The sequence below is a fragment of the Panthera uncia genome (genome assembly GCF_023721935.1).
Source record: "Panthera uncia isolate 11264 chromosome A1 unlocalized genomic scaffold, Puncia_PCG_1.0 HiC_scaffold_16, whole genome shotgun sequence".
Classification (NCBI taxonomy): Eukaryota; Metazoa; Chordata; class Mammalia; order Carnivora; family Felidae; genus Panthera; species Panthera uncia.
In genome coordinates, this window is record NW_026057576.1 from 20,937,732 (window position 1) to 20,956,765 (window position 19,034).

At 39.5% G+C, this 19,034-nt stretch overlaps 1 protein-coding gene across 6 annotated transcripts in view; it reads left to right on the top strand.

Moving 5' to 3' along the window:
• CAB39L (calcium binding protein 39 like) overlaps window positions 1-19,034 on the top strand; it is a 129,819-nt gene that overhangs the window by 103,689 nt on the left and 7,096 nt on the right. For all 6 annotated transcript variants that reach the window (XM_049646897.1, XM_049646893.1, XM_049646896.1 and 3 more), the window contains one exon: window positions 8,705-8,848. In XM_049646897.1, the coding sequence (XP_049502854.1) occupies window positions 8,705-8,848 (144 nt within the window). The remainder of the gene's footprint in view (window positions 1-8,704; window positions 8,849-19,034) is intronic.

The window sequence follows — 19,034 nt, forward strand, 5'->3', positions numbered from 1 at the left end:
ATATAAAGAAACTCATTGATAATAATACCGTAATAGTAGGGGACTTCAAAACCCCGCTGACAGCAATGGACAGATCATCTAAATCAGAAAATCAACAAGAAAACAATGGCTTTGAATGATACACTGGACCAGATAGACTTGACAGATATATTCAGAACATTTCATCCTAAAGCAGAATATGCATTCTTCTCCAGTGCACATGGAACATCCTCCAGAATAGATCACATACTGGGACACAAATCAGCCCTCAAGTGGTACAAAAAGATTGAGGTTATAACGTGCATATTTTCAAACGACAATGCTATGAAACTCAAAATCAACCACAAGAAAAAATTTGGAAAGGTAACAAATACTTGGAGACTAAAGAACATCCTACTAAAGAATTAATGGGCTAACCAAGAAGTTAAGGAAGAAATTAAAAAGTACATGGAAGCCAGTGAAAATCATAACACCACAGCCTCAAACCTCTGCGACGCAGGTTCCCATAAGAGGGAAGTATATAGCAATCCAGACCTTCCTAAAGAAGGAAGAAAGGTCTCAGATACACAACCTAACCTTACACCTTAAAGAGCTGGAAAAAGAATAGCAAATAAAACCTGAAACCAGCAAAAGACAGGAAATAATAAAGATCAGAGCAGAAATCAATGCCATTTAAACCAAAAAACAGTAGAGCAGATCAATGAAACCAGAAGCTGGTTCTTTGAACGAATTAACAAAACTGATAAACCACTAGCCAGTTTGACCAAAAAGAAAAAGGAAAGGACCCAAATAAATAAAATCAAGAACAAAAGAGGAGAGATCACAACCAACACAGCAAAATAAAAATAATAATAAGAGAATATTATGAGCAATTATACGCCAATAAAATGGGCAATCTGGAAGAAATGGACAAATTCCTAGAAACATATACACTACCAAAACTGAAACAGGAAGAAACAGAGAATTTGAACTGACCCATAACCAGTAAAGAAATCGAATTAGGAATCAAAAATCTCCCCAAAAAAACAAGAGTCCAGGGCCAGATGGCTTTCCAGGGGAATTCTACCAAACATTTAAGGAGGAGTTAACACGTACTCTCTTGAAGCTGTCCCAAAGAATAGAAATGGAAGGAAAACTTCCAAACTCTTTCTATGAAGCCAGCATGACCTTGATTCCAAAACCAGACAAAGACCCCCACTAAAAAGGAGAACTATAGACCAATTTCCCTGATGAACATGTATGCAAAAATCCTCAAGAAAATATTAGCCAACCAGATCCAACAATACATTAAAAAATTTTTTCACCATGACCAAGTGGGATTTATACCTGGGATGCAGGGCTGGTTCAATATCTGCAAAACAATCGGTGTGATTCATCACATCAATAAAAAAAGGACAAGAACCATATGATCCTCTCAATAGATGCAGAGAAAGCATGTGACAAAATACAGCATCCTTTCTTGATAAAAACCCTCAAGAAAGTAGGGGTAGAAGGATCATATCTTGAGGTCACAAAAGCCATATATGAAAGACCCAATGCTAATATCATCTTGAATGGGGAAAAACTGAGAGCTTTCCCCCTAAGGTCAGGAACAAGATGGGGATGTCCACTCTCACCACTGTTATTCAACATAGTATTGGAAGTCTTAGCCTCTGCAATCAGACAACACAAAGAAATAAAAGCCATCCAAATCGGCCAGGAGGAGGTCAAACTTTCATTCTTTGCAGATGACATGATACTCTGTATGGAAAACCCAAAAGATTCCACCAAAAAACTGCTAGAACTGATCCATGAATTCAGCAAAGTGGCAGGATATAAAATCAATGCACAGAAATCGGTTGCATTCCTATACACCAACAATGAAGCAACAGAAAGAGAAATCAAGGAATCGATTCCATTTACAATTGCACCAAAACCCATAAAATACCTAGGAATAAATCTAACCAAAGAGGTGAAAAGTCTATATACTGAAAACTATAGAAAGCTTATGAAAGAAATTGAAGAAGACACAAAAACACGGAAAAATTTTCCATGCTCCTGGATAGGAAGAACAAATATTGTTAAAATGTAGCTACTACCCAAAGCAATCTACATATTGAATGCAATCCCTATCAAAAAAACACCAGCATTCTTCACAGAGCTAGAACAAACAATCCTAAAATTTGTATGGAACCAGAAAAGACCCTGAATAGCCAAAGCAATCTTGAAAAAGAAAACCAAAGCAGGAGGCATGACAGTCCTCCTGAAGCAAGGATTGCCTCTTGAAGCAAGACTTCAAGCTGTATTACAAGGCTGTAATCATCAAGACAGTATGGTATTGGCACAAAAGCAGACACACAGATCAATGGAACAGAATAGAGAACTGAGAAATGGACCCACAAACGTATGGCCAACTAATCTTTGACAAAGCAGGAAAGAATACCCAATGGAATAAAGACAGTCTCTTCAGTAAGTGGTGCTGGGAAAACTGGACAGCAACATGCAGAAAAATGAACCTGGACCACTTTCTTACACCATACCCCAAAACACACTCAAAATGGATGAAAGACCTAAATGTAAGACAGGAAGCCATCAAAATCCTCCAGGAGAAAGCAGGCAAACACCTCTTTGACCTTGGCCTCAGCAACTTCTTACTTAATGCATCTCTGGAGGCAAGGGAAACAAAAGCAAAAATGAACTATTGGTACCTCATCAAAATAAAAAGCTTCTGCACAGGGAAGGAAACAACCAGCAAAACTAAAAGGCAACCGACAGAATGGGAGAAGATATTTGTAAACGACATATCAGGTAAAGGGTTAGTATCCAAAATCTATAAAGAACGTATCAAACTCAACACCCAAAAAACAAATAATCCAGTGAAGAAATGGGCAAAAGACATGAATAGACACTTCTCCAAAGAAGACATCCAAATGGCCAACCAACACATGAAAAAAATGTTCAACATCACTCATCATCAGGGAAATACAAATCAAAACCACAATGGGATACCACCAGACACCTGTCAGAATGGCTAACATTAACAACTCAGGCAACAACAGATGTTGGCAAGGATGCGGAGAAAGAGGATCTCTTTTGCACTGCTGGTAGGAATGAAAACTGGTGCAGCCACTCTGGAAAACAGTACGGAGGTTCCTCAAAAAATTAAAAAATAGAACGACCCTACAACCCAGCAATTGCACTACTAGGTATTTATCCAAGGGATATAGGTATGCTGTTTCGAAGGGACACATGCACCTCAATGTTTATAGCAGCACTATCAACAATAGCCAAAGTATGGAAAGAGACCTAATGTCTATCGGTGGATGAATGGATAAAGAAGATGGGGTATATATACAATGGAGTATTACTCAGTGATCAAAAAGAATGAAATCCTGCCATTTGCAACTACGTGGATGGAACTAGAGGGTATTATGCTAAGCGAAATTAGTCAGAGAAAGGCAAATATCATATGACTTCACTCATATGAGGACTTTAAGACACAAAACAGATGAACATAAGGGAAGGGAAGCAAAAATAATGCAGAAACAGGGAGGGGGACAAAACCTAAGAGAGTCTTTAATATGGAGAATAAACAGAGGGTTACTGGAGGGTTTTTGGGAGGGGGGGATGGGCTAAATGAGTAAGGGGCATTAAGGAATCTACTGAAATCATTGTTGCACGATATGCTAACTAACTTGGATGTAAATTAAAAAGATAGATTCTCTCTCTTCCTCTCTGTCTCTCCCCCACTCACTTTCTCTTAAGAAAAAAAAAGACAGATAAAGCGTATGTACAATATAGAAATCGTTGAAATGAATACTAAAGAGTTGGCTCTTTTGAATGCTAGACTGTAGGCAGACATCACTATTCAAGGAGAGAGCCTGTCAAATACTGTGTATTTAGGAGAAAACTATTGTTTTGGAGAGCTCCACTGGTGCATTGTTGGTTTTTCTTTTTGAGAATTAGGTCTGGGGTAGCAGTATGTTCTGTTTTGACACAGCTGTTTATATCTCTGAATTCTGTAATATTTTGCACATAGATGTTTCATCATTTTAGAAATCAAGAGAGTTTAGGTTATTTTAAGAGTATACTTAGAGTATTCTTTAAGTGATAAACTGTCTTAAAGCTCGGCTATGTTCTAACTCCAAAGCTACCAACTGTCTTTTGTTAATCTTATTCTTAATTTTCGTGAGCTACCTTGAGATGCTTGGATTCCTGGTGTCAATAAAAAATAATTAACAGAGAAATTCCTTCCCCTCACATGACAGAGCTTAGGAATTTATTTCTTATCTTCTTCAGAGCCTGGTATTTAATTATTAGAGGGAAAGATCATAATTCAAAAGAAGCTTGGTAGAATTTGGGGGGTTGTTTTTGGCTCTGGTCAATTTCATTAAAACACTAAGTTAAAAGAAACTCTTATTATTTCCACTTGCTTTGGTTCTACTTTGTAATATATAAGCCTATAAAATGAAATTTAGAGAACTAAAAACAGTTTTTTTCCATTTTACCTAGTATAGTATTGTGTTAAATGCTTTGTATTATGATGAAATGCAGCATTTTGTCATCGTCAGTATTAATTAAAATAGATTAAATTTAATGGCTAAAAGAGTCAGTGTAGTTGGTAAATAATTTAACACAATTGCTTGTTCCATAAAACTAGTGAAATTATATTAGCAGAGGCTAGGTTGGATAGAGTTTATATGTATGCATACCCATGGAATAAAAATTAAAGTGACTTAATCTGAATTTAACTCATAAATGTCACTTCAGCAAATTATTGAGTGTGTGTGTACATGCAAATTAGGGGTAAATTTTTTTAGTGAAATTTCTTTGTTGCTGAAAGGCCTTTTGATATGTGTATGTGTATATAGTAATATGTATATGTATTTGTGTATATATGATGTGTATTTTATTGGATTTTTATATATGTTTTATATAAATATATCTTTATATATCAATGTAGAAGCTGTATCTATATCTATCTATAGATGTAGAAAGCTCTGTAAAGAAGCCTATCTATATCTGTATATGCCCATGTGTATCTTAGGTGGGTGTATCTTACATCCACATATATGTCTTGTCAGTTTTACAACCCAAAAGAGGTTTGTGGTTTGTTTTTTGTTTTTTGTTTTGTTTTTTGGGGTGTTTTGTTTTGTTTGGTTTTTTGGTTTTTTGGTTTTTTTTGAGAGTCTGGAAGCCAGACTGCTGACCCATAAACATGCCAGAAGACACCACGCCTATTGCCCTGTCACCAGGGAAATTAACCCTGGTACTTCTCTCCAAGCTGCAAGCATCTGCTTGTCAGAGAGATGAGAGTTTTATTTAATTCTCTGTATTAGTGGAATAAAGGCAATTAGTTAAAACAAATAGCTACCTCAGTGGACAGGTGGGTTCAGAGTGAAATGTGAAGGGTGCACAGCAAAAGGCACTGTCAAGTCCCCTTACAGAGGACAGGTTACCTTTCATCTTGAGAAGATACGCATGTAACAGGTTGCAGCTGCATGGCAGTATAAGTAAGGTGGAATTTTATGTGTCTTCGTGATATCTTTTTCACACATTACCTACAATGATGTGCTGTGGATGTGCTTATTCAGTAATCAAACTGCTTGCTTTCTTTCCTACATTTTGTCAACTTTATTTCCCCAACAGTATCCATGCACATCACACAGTTAAGTTGTAAAGGGTACAAACACAAACATGATTTGATAGATGCCCTTACGTTCTAAAGAGGCAAGTAAGTCTGTACTGCAAGGCAGTGAGTACTGCTGAGGAAAAACAATGCAGAGCAACAGGGGAGAAAGTTGAACTCTTAGAAACTGAATGTAGAATGGTGGTCCCCAGGCACTGGCGGGCAGGGGGATGAGAGGTGTTGGTCAATGGGTACAAACTTTCAGTTACGAGAAGACTAAGTCCTAGGATCCGATGTCCAGCATGGTGACTATAGTTAAGAATACTGTGTCGCGTACTTGAAACTTGCCGAGAGTGGATCTTAAGCATTCTCATCACACACCAAACCAAAGGGTAACTGTGAGGTGATGGATGTGTTAATTAACGTGATTGTGGTAAATGTTTTACAGCGTATACATATTTGAAATGATTGTGACGTACACTTCAAGTATAGACAGTTTTGTCAGTTATATCTAAATAAAGCCAGGGGAAACATTGGGAGCAAAGAGAGTGCAGCCACAGGGGCAGAAGAATGAGGAGTAAGTGGGGCTCCAAGGAAAGGAAGTAGAAGTGACTCAGGAGCACAGAGGGCTTTGAATGCTATCCTAAGGAGTTTAATTTTTTCCCCCTAAATTTATTGGCATCCAGGGATTTGTTTATTCATTCACTCCTGAAGTGGAATTGGTAACATGAATGGGGCTGATCTTCAGGAAGATGTGTTTGACACTGCATGCAGGGTGGATTGGATTGGGTCTGCATTGAGGAAGGGACCACTCTGTGTGCTGCTGCAGGGGCCCAGCGAGAGGCCCTGAGGGCTGGAAAGAGGATGCTGGCAATAAAAGTAGAAGGAAAGATGTTCGAGACATTGATAAACAGAAAATTGGCAGACCGTGGATGTAGATTTGATGCAACGGCGGAGCGAAAGAAGAAGCCGAGGAGGACTTCAACTCTGCCCTAGGGACCTGGCTGGCAGTGGTGTCATTAACAAAGCGGGAAAGGAAGGGTTTCAGAGAAGCTGAGTGTGATTAGCTAGCCGAGTGTTCTACTGGGCCTCCAGGCAGGCAGTTAGAAACTTTGGTATATATATTAAAAAAAAAAAAAAAAAGAAAGGGGGTGGGGGTTGCCTGGGTGGCTCAGTCAGTTGAGCATCCGACTCTTGATTTCAGCTCAGGTCATGATCCTAGGGTCGTGGCCTTGAGCCCTGTGTTGGGCTCTGTGCTGAGTGTGGAACCTGCTTGAGAATTTTTGTCTCTCTCTCCTTCTCTCTCTCTCCCAACACCCCCTCCCCCAACTCACGCTGTCTCTCTGTCTCTCAAATTAAAAAAAAAGAAAAAGTAATGTTGTTATAGAACTTAGGAAAGAAACTGGGACTTGAAATACAGGTTTGGGAGACATCTTCCTAGATATTACAGTTGAAGCCTTGGGTGTAGGTAAGACTGAAGAGGGAGAAAAGATCAGAGATTCAAGATACCGCTTGGAAAATTCCTACATAAGGAGGGCAGTAACACAGGAGCAAAGAAATAAGCTGCAAGAGATAAGGAGCCAGAAGAATTCAGTGGCCTTGAAACCAGGGGCAAAGAAAGTTTCCAAAGAGGGGCAGTTAGCTTTAGATGTGGCAGAGATATTAAGGAAAACGAAGATGAACAGTTTACACAACGGCTGTCCCATGTTTGAGAATACCCAGCTAACATCCATCACTGCCCATCATTTCCTTTTGTGCGCTAAAATAACTTTAAGGTGTGTAGTTCTTAGTTGTTAAATAGACAGCCAGATGCACACCCTCACACACACTCACACACACACACACACACACACACACACACACACATCACTGCACACACATGTCTGGGGTTCTGTTGCTAGACAGTATTGTGATAGACAGCCAGCTCAAAGTTTCATGTGCTTTCTCCTCCCATCCAGGATTTCTGTAACTATCTGTACAATAGATTACTATCCTGAGGCATCCAGAAAAGGTCTGGTGAATAGGAGAACTCAAAAATAATTATATCATGTATAAAGCTGTGTAAAGGGTACATTTCAGCTGCCTGGTTGCTGAAGCTTTAAGATCTCTACCACTACATGAGAATAAAAAGTTGATGAGGTAGAGAACATTCAGTGATGCTACTAGAGGCTCTCCCACTATTCTCATTTTTGGTATTTTTATTTTGTTTTAAAGTGTCTTAGTCTGTTTGGGCTGCTACAACAAAAATACCACAGACTGGGAGGCTGGGCAGCCCAAGATCAAGGGGCCAGCAGCGAGAGAGCTCTCTGGGGTCTCTTTCATAAGAGCACCAGCCCCATTCATGCAATCCTACCTTCCCAAAGGCCCCACCTCCTAATACCATCACATTTGGGGTTAGGATTCCAACATACAGATTTTAGGGAGGCACAGACATTCAGTTCATAACATGGAATAATGCTGCATTTGGGGGGGAACCATTAATTTGTTACAAGAAAATGTTTTGCTTTACTTTTTTATAAAAACTTGCTGTACATATTAAACTTCATGTGGATTCAGGGTCAATGATTTTTTTTTTTCTTGGCTATCTAGCGGGTTTTGTAATAAAAGTTAGGGGGAAGGTAAGATTCACTTAATGGAACCTATTTGCCCAGTAAGCTACTAGAGTACATTTATTCAGGGAAGGGAGGTATAACTGTAGAAACAATTTTGGTATTCTTTTTTCTAGCACAATGCCTAAGAAGCAATGTAGTACTGGGAAGCAAGATTAAAGTAAGCGAGGAAAATAATAAATTCATTTTGGGCTATCTCTGGATGAAAGCTACAGAGAGAGCTTTTTTAAGCTGCAGCAATGACTGGCTTTTAAAAAAGATGCAGAAATGCATTAATCACTGAGTTTAGCAAAACTGTGTGAAAAGCTTAAAATAACTTAATAACCACTCCTTTCATGCCTGTGCTAAATGTAAGATGCATGTAATAAAGACTCTCAGTTTTTTTCACGTCAACATTCCTAACCACATTTATAGTTTGTTTTTCAGGGAAAAGTGCCATATATTTTGAATCAGATGGCTCTCAGATTATTGCTTTAATTTTGTGTTTGTTTGTTTGTTTGTTTTGTAGCTGCTAGGTGAACTGATCCTGGACCGACACAACTTTGCCATTATGACAAAGTACATCAGCAAGCCGGAGAACCTCAAACTGATGATGAACCTCCTTCGAGATAAAAGTCCCAACATTCAGTTTGAAGCCTTCCATGTCTTTAAGGTAAAGTGCAACAGAAATAACGTGGGCATTTGCTTTTCACTTTCAAATGGCTAACTCCCTGCTGTTTACTCTCCTTTATACTTGAGAGAAAATGAAATAGGCAGCTTTTCTGTTTTGTATGACTTGGATGAAATTTTAGAGTTATTTTAATGAATGCCCATTTGTTTCTAATCCCTATCTCTAAATATTTTCATTTTTTCCACTGAGAAAATAGGTGGATACTGTTTCCCAAACGTTACTAAAATAATCAGCGATAGAGCCAGAACCCAAATCCCAAGGGTCGGAATTATTGAATGCTTTGCTTTCTGCCTTAAGTGTTTTTTTGAACCTTAAATGAAGCATTGAAGAAACAGTGGGGCACTACTCACTTTCATTACTTGTTTAGAAATTTTTTTTTAAATATGTTTTGCTATGAATGGAAACTAGTTCCCCATAACACCAGCTTCTTTCTAACATTTTTTCTTTGATGTAAGAGTGACAATATGGCCTTCTAGTAATTTTAGACAATATACTTTTTTAAAGCATGGTAGGAGAAATCTGTAATCTGTAATCCCATACTTGTAATCAAACTGTTGTAAAGATTTTAGTTAACTTTATTTTCCTGTGCTCATATTTGAAGGTTTTTTTTTTTTCTGCAGCTGTATTCACATGGTACACAAAATTGATATCCCGATTTTATCACTTAGTGCTATGCCAGAAGACATGAACATTAATTCATTGTTGTTATATGTGGGTTTTAGAGCCAGTAGTTTTATTAGCATTATAGTTTATCATTGGGTTTATTTACTCTAGTTTACTTGAATAGTCCTCTGTTATTTATATTTAGGTTGTTTCCATTTTCCCCACTGTAAGGAATGCTGTCATGAGCATTTTCTATATCCAGCCAGTTGTTTTTCCATATTTGGGATTATTTTCTTAGGATAGATTATCTGGAGGGGTGCCTGAGGGGCTCAGTTGGTTAAGTGTAGGATTCTTGGTTTCCTCTCAGGTCATGATCTCACGGTTTGTAGGTTAGAGCCCCACATCAGTTCTGCGTCAAAGCCTGCTTGGAATTCTCTCTCCCTCTCTCTGCCCCTCCCCCGCTTGCATGCTTACACATGTGCAAACTCTCTCTCAAAATTGTTTTAAAAAGGATTAAAAAAGGATAAATATCTCTGGAGTAAAATTAAGAGTCAAGGGGGTTCCAGGCTTTTTTTGGATCTTTATGATGTTTATTCATGACTGAATTTATAAGTCTAAAAATGGGAGACATGACAGTTTATAAGGTATGTAGCTGTTGCTTTGAGAGGTTAAAAAAAAAAAAAAAAGCTTAGTCCATCTTTCAGCCATCGGGTCTTTTTTGGCCAGAGAGCCGCTAGAGAAATTCAAATGCCAAATTAATTTATAAATTCCATTCAATTATGTTCAAAATCCCTACAGGACTTCTCATGGAACTTGGCAAGCTGATTCTGAAAGTTATGTGGTAGAACAATGGTCTAAGGTTAGCTATGGCAATTTTAAAAAAGAGCAAGGTAGGGGAATCCACTCTACCAGATACTGAGACTTAAGATTTATAGTAAATGAAGACAGTATTGTATTGGCATAGAGACAGATAAATAAAACAACAAAACCAGGGTAGAGGGCCCAGAAATAAACCTGTACAAACATGAAACGGTTTTGATAGTGGAAGAATTATAAATCAGTTGAGAATAGGTTAACTGTTTAATAAATGGTTCTAGAGTAATGGATTTCATCTATGGAGAGAAAACCCTATACTATACCCTCCACTATACTCAGAAATAAATTCTCGGTAAATATCTGCACTTGAAAAGCAAAACTTTTTAACTTTTAGAAGAGAAAATAAGAGACTGTCTTTATGATGTATAGGAGGGAAGAATTATTTAAACAGAATGTAGAATCACAAAACATAATAGGAAGTATCTAATTAACTACATCAAAATAGACACCTTTCCAGCAAAAACATCCAGATGGCTAACACACATGAAAAAATGCTCAACATCACTCATCACCAGGGAAATACAAACCAAAACCACAATGCGATACCACCTTACACCTGTCTGAATGGCTAACATTAACAACTCAAGCAACAACAGATGCTGGGAGGATGCAGAGAAAGAGGATCTCTTTTGCACTGCTGGTGGGAATGCAAGCTGGTGCAGACACTCTGGAAAACAGTATGGAAGCTCCTCAAAAAATTAAAAATAGAAATACCCTACGACCCAGCAATTGCACTAGTAGGTATTTATCCAAGGGATACAGGTGTGCTGTTTCGAAGGGGCACATGCATCCTCCTGTTTTACCAACAATAGCCAAAGTATGGAAAGAGCCCATATGTCCATTGATGGATGAATGGATAAAGAAGATATGGTATATATATACAATGGAGTATTACCCAGCAATCAAAAAGAATGAAATCCTGCCATTTGCAACTATGTGGATGGAATTGGAGGGTATTACGCTAAGCGAAATTAGTCAGTCAGAAAGACAAATATCATACGACTTCACTCATATGTGGAATTTAAGATACAAATTAGGTGAACATAAAGGAAGGGAAGCAATAATAATAAAAAAACAGGCAGGGGGGACAAAACAGATGAGACTCCTAAAAACGGAGAACAAACTGAGGGTTGCTGGCGGTGTTGTGGGTGGGAGGATGGCTAAATGGGCAAGGAGCACTAAGGAGAACACTTGTTGGGATGAGCACTGGGTGTTATATATAGGGATGAATCACTACATTCTACTCCAGAAATCATTATTGCACTATATGCTAACTAACGTGGATATAAGTGAAAAATAAATAAATAAATAAATAAATAAATAAATTTTTTTAAAAAGACAGAACAAGCAAAGTGAAAAGATAGAATGTGACACATATAACTGGCAAATCATTTGGAAAGACAATTCAAAAGAAAAATGGGCAAAGGATGCAAGTTGGTAACTTACAGATGAGAAAGCCTGATTGGTCAATAAGTAGGTGAAGATGATCATCTTACTAAGTAACATTGGAAATGGCCATTGAAATATCAATGAGATATCATTTTACATTTTCATAATGGCAATATGTTGAAGTCTGACAATAGCAAATATTGATAAGGTTGGACAGCAGTGGAAGCTGTCCTACACTGTAAGTTAGCACAACCACTTTGGAGAGCAATTTAGCAAATTAAAGAACTGAAAGTATGCGTATCTTTCAATCCTGAAATCTCATTTCTCAGCAATTGTTTTAAGTTTATTTATTTTTGAGAGAGAGAGAGAGTGTGTGTGCAAGGGAGAGAGAAGGGAGGGAGAGAATTCCAAGCAGGCTCCACAGTGTCAGCAGTAGCCCGACATGGGGCTGGATCCCACGAACTGTGAGATCATGACCTGAGCCGACATCAAGAGTTGGACACTGAACCAACGGAGCCTCTCATGTGCCCTCTCAGCAAGTTTTTAGAGACATTCTTGCACATGTGCATGAGGAATCATGTACAAAAATATTTATCACAACATTGTTTAGAATGGTGTAAAATGAGAGAAAAAACCCACAAATGGGCATCAACAGGAGATGGGGAAAATAAATCGTGGTATATTCATACAGTAGGATATAGTAATGGGTTAAAATTAATTGAGTTATACCGATCAGTGGGGACAAATCCCAAACACTGAATCAAATAAGGAAATGTTAAAAGGATGTTATTTATTTAAAGGTTGAAACCATGCAAAACAGCACTGTATATGGATTCATACTACTGCAGCTATAGTCTGAAAACCTGTATGGGGATGATAAATACCAAATCCAGGATAGCAGTCACCTCAGTGGGGAGGGTTAGGGAGGAGAATGGTATCATGACGAGGTGACCAAGAGCCTTTAATTACATCTGTAATGTTTTAGGAAAAAATCTGCAGGCAAGTATGACAAAAATCTTAGATTTTTTTTTCTTCTTACCCAATTCTTTCTTTCTTTCTCTTTCTTTCTCTTTCTTTCTTTCTTTCTTTCTTTCTTTCTTTTCTTTTCTTTTTCTTTCTTTTAATATATGAAATTTATTGTCAAATTGGTTTCCATACAACACCCAGTGCTCATCCCAAAAGGTGCCCTCCTCAATACCCATCACCCACCCTCCCCTCCCTCCTACCCCCCATCAACCCTCAGTTTGTTCTCAGTTTTTAAGAGTCCCTTATGCTTTGGCTCTCTCCCACTCTAACCTCTTTTTTTTTTTTTTCCTTCCCCTCCCCCATGGTCTTCTGTTAAGTTTCTCAGGATCCACATAAGAGTGAAAACATATGGTATCCGTCTTTCTCTGTATGGCTTATTTCACTTAGCATCACACTCTCCAGTTCCATCCACGTTGCTACAAAGGGCCATATTTCATTCTTTCTCACTGCCACGTAGTACTCCATTGTGTATATAAACCACAATTTCTTTATCCATTCATCAGTTGATGGACATTTAGGCTCTTTCCATAATTTGGCTATTGTTGAAAGTGCTGCTATAAACATTGGGGTACAAGTGCCCCTATGCATCAGCACTCCTGCATCCCTTGGGTAAATTCCTAGCAGTGCTACTGCTGGGTCATAGGGTAGGTCTATTTTTAATTTTTTGAGGAACCTCCACACTGTTTTCCAGAGCAGCTGCACCAGTTTGCATTCCCACCAACAGTGCAAGAGGGTTCCCGTTTCTCCACATCCTCTCCAGCATCTATAGTCTTCTGATTTGTTCGTTTTGGCCACTCTGACTGGCGTGAGGTGATCACTGAGTGATGGTTTTGACTTGTATTTCCCTGATGAGGAGCGACGTTGAGCATCTTTTCATGCGCCTGTTGACCATCCAGATGTCTTCTTTAGAGAAGTGTCTATTCATGTTTTCTGCCCATTTCTTCACTGGGTTATTTGTTTTTCGGGTGTGGAGTTTGGTGAGCTCTTTATAGATTTTGGATACTAGCCCTTTGTCCAATATGTCATTTGCAAATATCTTTTCCCATTCCATTGGTTGCCTTTTAGTTTTGTTGGTTGTTTCCTTTGCTGTGCAGAAGCTTTTTATCTTCATAAGGTCCCAATAGTTCATTTTTGCTTTTAATTCCCTTGCCTTTGGGGATGTGAAGTAAGAAATTGCTACGGCTGAGGTCAGAGAGGTCTTTTCCTGCTTTCTCCTCTAGGGTTTTGGTGGTTTCCTGTCTCACATTTAGGTCCTTTATCCATTTTGAGTTTATTTTTGTGAATGGTGTGAGAAAGTGGTCTAGTTTCAACCTTCTGCATGTTGCTGTCCAGTTCTCCCAGCACCATTTGTTAAAGAGACTGTCTTTTTTCCACTGGATGTTCTTTCCTGCTTTGTCAAAGAGGAGTTGGCCATACGTTTGTGGGTCTAGTTCTGGGGTTTCTATTCTATTCCATTGGTCTATGTGTCTGTTTTTGTGCCAATATCATGCTGTCTTGATGATTACAGCTTTGTAGTAGAGACTAAAGTCTGGGATTGTGATGCCTCCTGCTTTGGTCTTCTTCTTCAAAATTACTTTGGCTATTCGGGGCCTTTTGTGGTTCCATATGAATTTTAGAATTGCTTGTTCTAGCTTCGAGAAGAATGCTGGTGCAATTTTGATTGGGATTGCATTGAATGTGTAGATAGCTTTGGGTAGTATTGACATTTTGACAGTATTTATTCTTCCAATCCATGAGCATGGAATGTTTTTCCATTTCTTTATGTCTTCTTCAATTTCCTTCATAAGCTTTCTATAGTTTTCAGCATACAGATCTTTTACATCTTTGGTTAGATTTATTCCTAGGTATTTTATGCTTCTTGGTGCAGTTGTGAATGGGATCAGTTTCTTTATTTGTCTTTCTGTTGCTTCATTATTAGTGTATGAGAATGCAACTGATTTCTGTGCATTGATTTTGTATCCTGCAACTTTGCTAAATTCATGTATCAGTTCTAGCAGACTTTTGGTGGAGTCTATCGGATTTTCCATGTATAATATCATGTCATCTGCAAAAAGCGAAAGCTTGACTTCATCTTTGCCAATTTTGATGCCTTTGATTTCCTTGTGTTGTCTGATTGCTGATGCTAGAACTTCCAACACTGTGTTAAACAACAGCGGTGAGAGTGGACATCCCTGTCGTGTTCCTGATCTCAGGGAAAAAGCTCTCAGTTTTTCCCCATTGAGGATGATGTTAGCTTTGGGCTTTTCATAAATGGCTTTTATGATGTTTAAGTATGTTCCTTCTATCCCTACTTTCTCGAGGGTTTTTATTAAGAAAGGATGCTGAATTTTGTCAAATGCTTTTTCTGCATCGATTGACAGGATCATATGGTTCTTATCTTTTCTTTTATTAATGTGATGTATCACGTTGATTGATTTGCAAATGTTGAACCAGCCCTGCATCCCAGGAATGAATCTCACTTGATCATGGTGAATAATTCTTTTTATATGCTGTTGAATTCGGTTTGCTAGTATCTTATTGAGAATTTTTGCATCCATATTCATCAGGGATATTGGCCTGTAGTTCTCTTTTTTTACTGGGTCTCTGTCTGGTTTAGGAATCAAAGTAATACTGGCTTCATAGAATGAGTCTGGAAGTTTTCCTTCCCTTTCTATTTTTTGGGATAGCTTGAGAAGGATAGGTATTATTTCTGCTTTAAACATCTGGTAGAACTCCCCTGGGAAGCCATCTGGTCCTGGACTCTTGTTTGTTGGGAGATTTTTTATTTATTTATTTATTTTTTTTTTAATTTTTTTTTTCTTTTTTTCAACGTTTTTTTTTTTTTTTTTATTTTTGGGACAGAGAGAGACAGAGCATGAACGGGGGAGGGGCAGAGAGAGAGGGAGACACAGAATCGGAAACAGGCTCCAGGCTCCGAGCCATCAGCCCAGAGCCTGACGCGGGGCTCGAACTCACGGACCGCGAGATCGTGACCTGGCTGAAGCCGGACGCTTAACCGACTGCGCCACCCAGGCGCCCCTGTTGGGAGATTTTTGATAACTGATTCAATTTCTTCACTGGTTATGGGTCTGTTCAAGCTTTCTATTTCCTCCTGATTGAGTTTTGGAAGTGTGTGGGTGCTTAGGAATTTGTCCATTTCTTCCAGGTTGTCCAGTTTGTTGGCATATAATTTTTCATAGTATCCCCTGATAATTGCTTGTATCTCTGAGGGATTGGTTGTAATAATTCCATTTTCATTCATGATTTTATCTATTTGGGTCATCTCCCTTTTCTTTTTGAGAAGCCTGGCTAGAGGTTCATCAATTTTGTTTATTTTTTCAAAAAACCAACTCTTGGTTTCGTTGATCTGCTCTACAGTTTTTTTAGATTCCATATTGTTTATTTCTGCTCTGATCTTTCTCTTCTTCTGCTGGGTTTAGGCTGTCTTTGCTGTTCTGCTTCTGTTTCCTTTAGGTGTGCTGTTAGATTTTGTATTTGGGATTTTTCTTGTTTCTTGAGATAGACCTGGATTGCAATGTATTTTCCTCTCAGGACTGCCTTCGCTGCATCCCAAAGCGTTTGGATTGTTGTATTTTCATTTTCATTTGTTTCCATATATTTTAAAATTTCTTCTCTAATTGCCTGGTTGACCCACTCATTCTTTAGTAGGGTGTTCTTTAACCTCCATGCCTTTGGAGGTTTTCCAGACTTTTTCCTGTGGTCGATTTCAAGCTTCATAGCATTGTGGTCTGAAGTATGCATGGTATGATTTCAATTCTTGTATACTTATGAAGGGCTGTTTTGTGACCCAGTATGTGATCTATCTTGAAGAATGTTCCATGTGCACTCGAGAAGAAAGTATATTCTGTTGCTTTGGGATGCAGTGTTCTAAATATATCTGTCAAGTCCATCTGATCCAATGTATCATTCAGGGCCCTTGTTTCTTTATTGACCGTGTGTCTAGATGATCTATCCATTTCTGTAAGTAGAATGTTAAAGTCCCCTGCAATTACCACATTCTTATCAATATGGTTGCTTATGTTTGTGAGTAATTGTTTTATATATTTGGGGCTCCTGTATTCGGCGCATAGACATTTATAATTGTTAGCTCTTCCTGATGGATAGACCCTGTAACTATTATATAATGCCCTTCTTCATCTCTTGTTACAGCCTTTAATTTAAAGTCTAGTTTGTCTGATATAAGTATGGCTACTCCAGCTTTCTTTTGACTTCCAGTAGCATGATAAATAGTTCTCCATCCCCTTACTTTCAATCTGAAAATGTCCTCAGGTCTAAAATGAGTCTCTTGTAGACAGCAAATAGATGGGTCTTGTTTTTTTATCCATTCTGATACCCTGTGTCTTTTGGTTGGCGCATTTAGTCCATTTACGTTCAGTGTTATTATAGAAAGATGTGTGTTTAGAGTCATTGTGATGTCTGTAGGTTTCATGTTTGTAGTGATGTCTCTGGTACTTTGTCTCACAGGATCCCCCTTAGGATCTCTTGTAGGGCTGGTTTAGTGGTGACGAATTCCTTCAGTTTTTGTTTGTTTGGGAATACCTTTATCTCTCCTTCTATTCTAAATGACAGACTTGCTGGATAAAGGATTCTCGGCTGCATCTTTTTTTCTGTTCATCACATTGAAGATTTCCTGCCATTCCTTTCTGGCCTGCCAACTTTCAGTAGAGAGATCCGTCATGAGTCTTCTCGGTCTCCCTTTATATGTTAGAGCACATTTATCCCTAGCTGCTTTCAGAATTTTCTCTTTATCCTTGTATTTTGCCAGTTTCACTATGATATGTCGTGCAGAAGATCAATTCAAGTCACGTCTGAAGGGAGTTCTCTGTGCCTCTTGGATTTCATTGCCTTTTTCTTTCCCCAGATCAGGGAAGTTCTCAGCTATTATTTCTTCAAGTACACCTTCAGCACCTTTCCCTCTCTCTTCCTCCTCTGGAATACCAATTATGCGTAGATTATTTCTCTTTACTGCATCACTTAGTTCTCTAATTTTCCCCTCATACTCCTGGATTTTATCTCTCTTTTTCTCAGCTTCCTCTTTTTCCATAATTTTATCTTCTAGTTCCCCTATTCTCTCCTCTGCCTCTTCAATCCGAGCCGTGGTTGTTCCATTTTATTTTGCAGCTCATTTATAGCATTTTTTAGCTCCTCCTGGCTGTTCCTTAGTCCCTTGATCTCTGTAGCAATAGATTCTCTGCTGTCCTCTATACTGTTTTAAAGCCCAGTGATTAATTTTATGACTATTATTCTAAATTCACTTTCTGTTATATTGTTTAAATCGTTTTTGATCAGTTCATTAGCTGTAGTTATTTCCTGGAGATTCTTTTGAGGGGAATTCTTCTGTTTTGTCATTTTGGATAGTCCCTGGAGTGGTGCGGGACTTCGGGGCACTTCCCCTGTGCTGTCTTGAATAACTTGCGTTGGTGGGCGGGGCCACAGTCAGACCTGATGTCTGCCCCCAGCCCACCGCTGGGGCCACAGTCAGACTGGTGTGTGCCTTCTCTTCCCCTCTCCTAGGGTATTCACTGTGGGGTGGCGTGGCCCGTCTGGGCTACTTGCACACTGCCAGGCTTGTGGTGCTGGGGATCTGGCGTATTAGCTGGGGTGGATCGGCAAGGTGCACAGGGGCGGGAGAGGCAGGCTCAGCTTGCTTATCCTTTGGTGATCCACTTCAGGAGGGGCCCTGTGGCACCGGGCAGGAGTCAGACCCGCCGGAGGGATGGATCCGCAGAAGCACAGCGTTGGGTGTTTGTGCGGTGCAAGCCAAGTTCAGTGACAGGAACCGGTTCCCTTTGGGATTTTGGCTGGGGGATGGGCGAGGGAGATGGCGCTGGCGAGCGCCTTTGTTCCCCGCCAAGCTGCACTCTGTCCTCCGGGGCTCAAGCCCCAACTCTCCCTCCCGTTGTCCTCCAGCCCTCCCGTTCTCCGAGTAGAGCTGTTAGCTTATAACCTTCCAGATGTCAAGTCCCGCTTGCTGTCGGAACACACTCTGTCCGGCCCCTCTGCTTTTGCAAGCCAGACTCAGGGTCTCTGCTTGGCTGGCGGGCCGCCCCTCCGCCCTAGCTCCCTCCCACCAGTCCGTGGAGCGCGCACCGCCTCGCCGCCCTTCCTACCCTCTTCCGTGGGCCTCTCGTCTGCCCTTGGCTCTGGAGACTCCGTTCTGCTAGTCTTCTGGTGGTTTTCTGGGTTATTTAGGCAGGTGTAGGTGGAATCTAAGTGATCAGCAGGATGCACGGTGAGCCCAGCCTCCTCCTACGCTGCCATCTTCCTCCCCAAT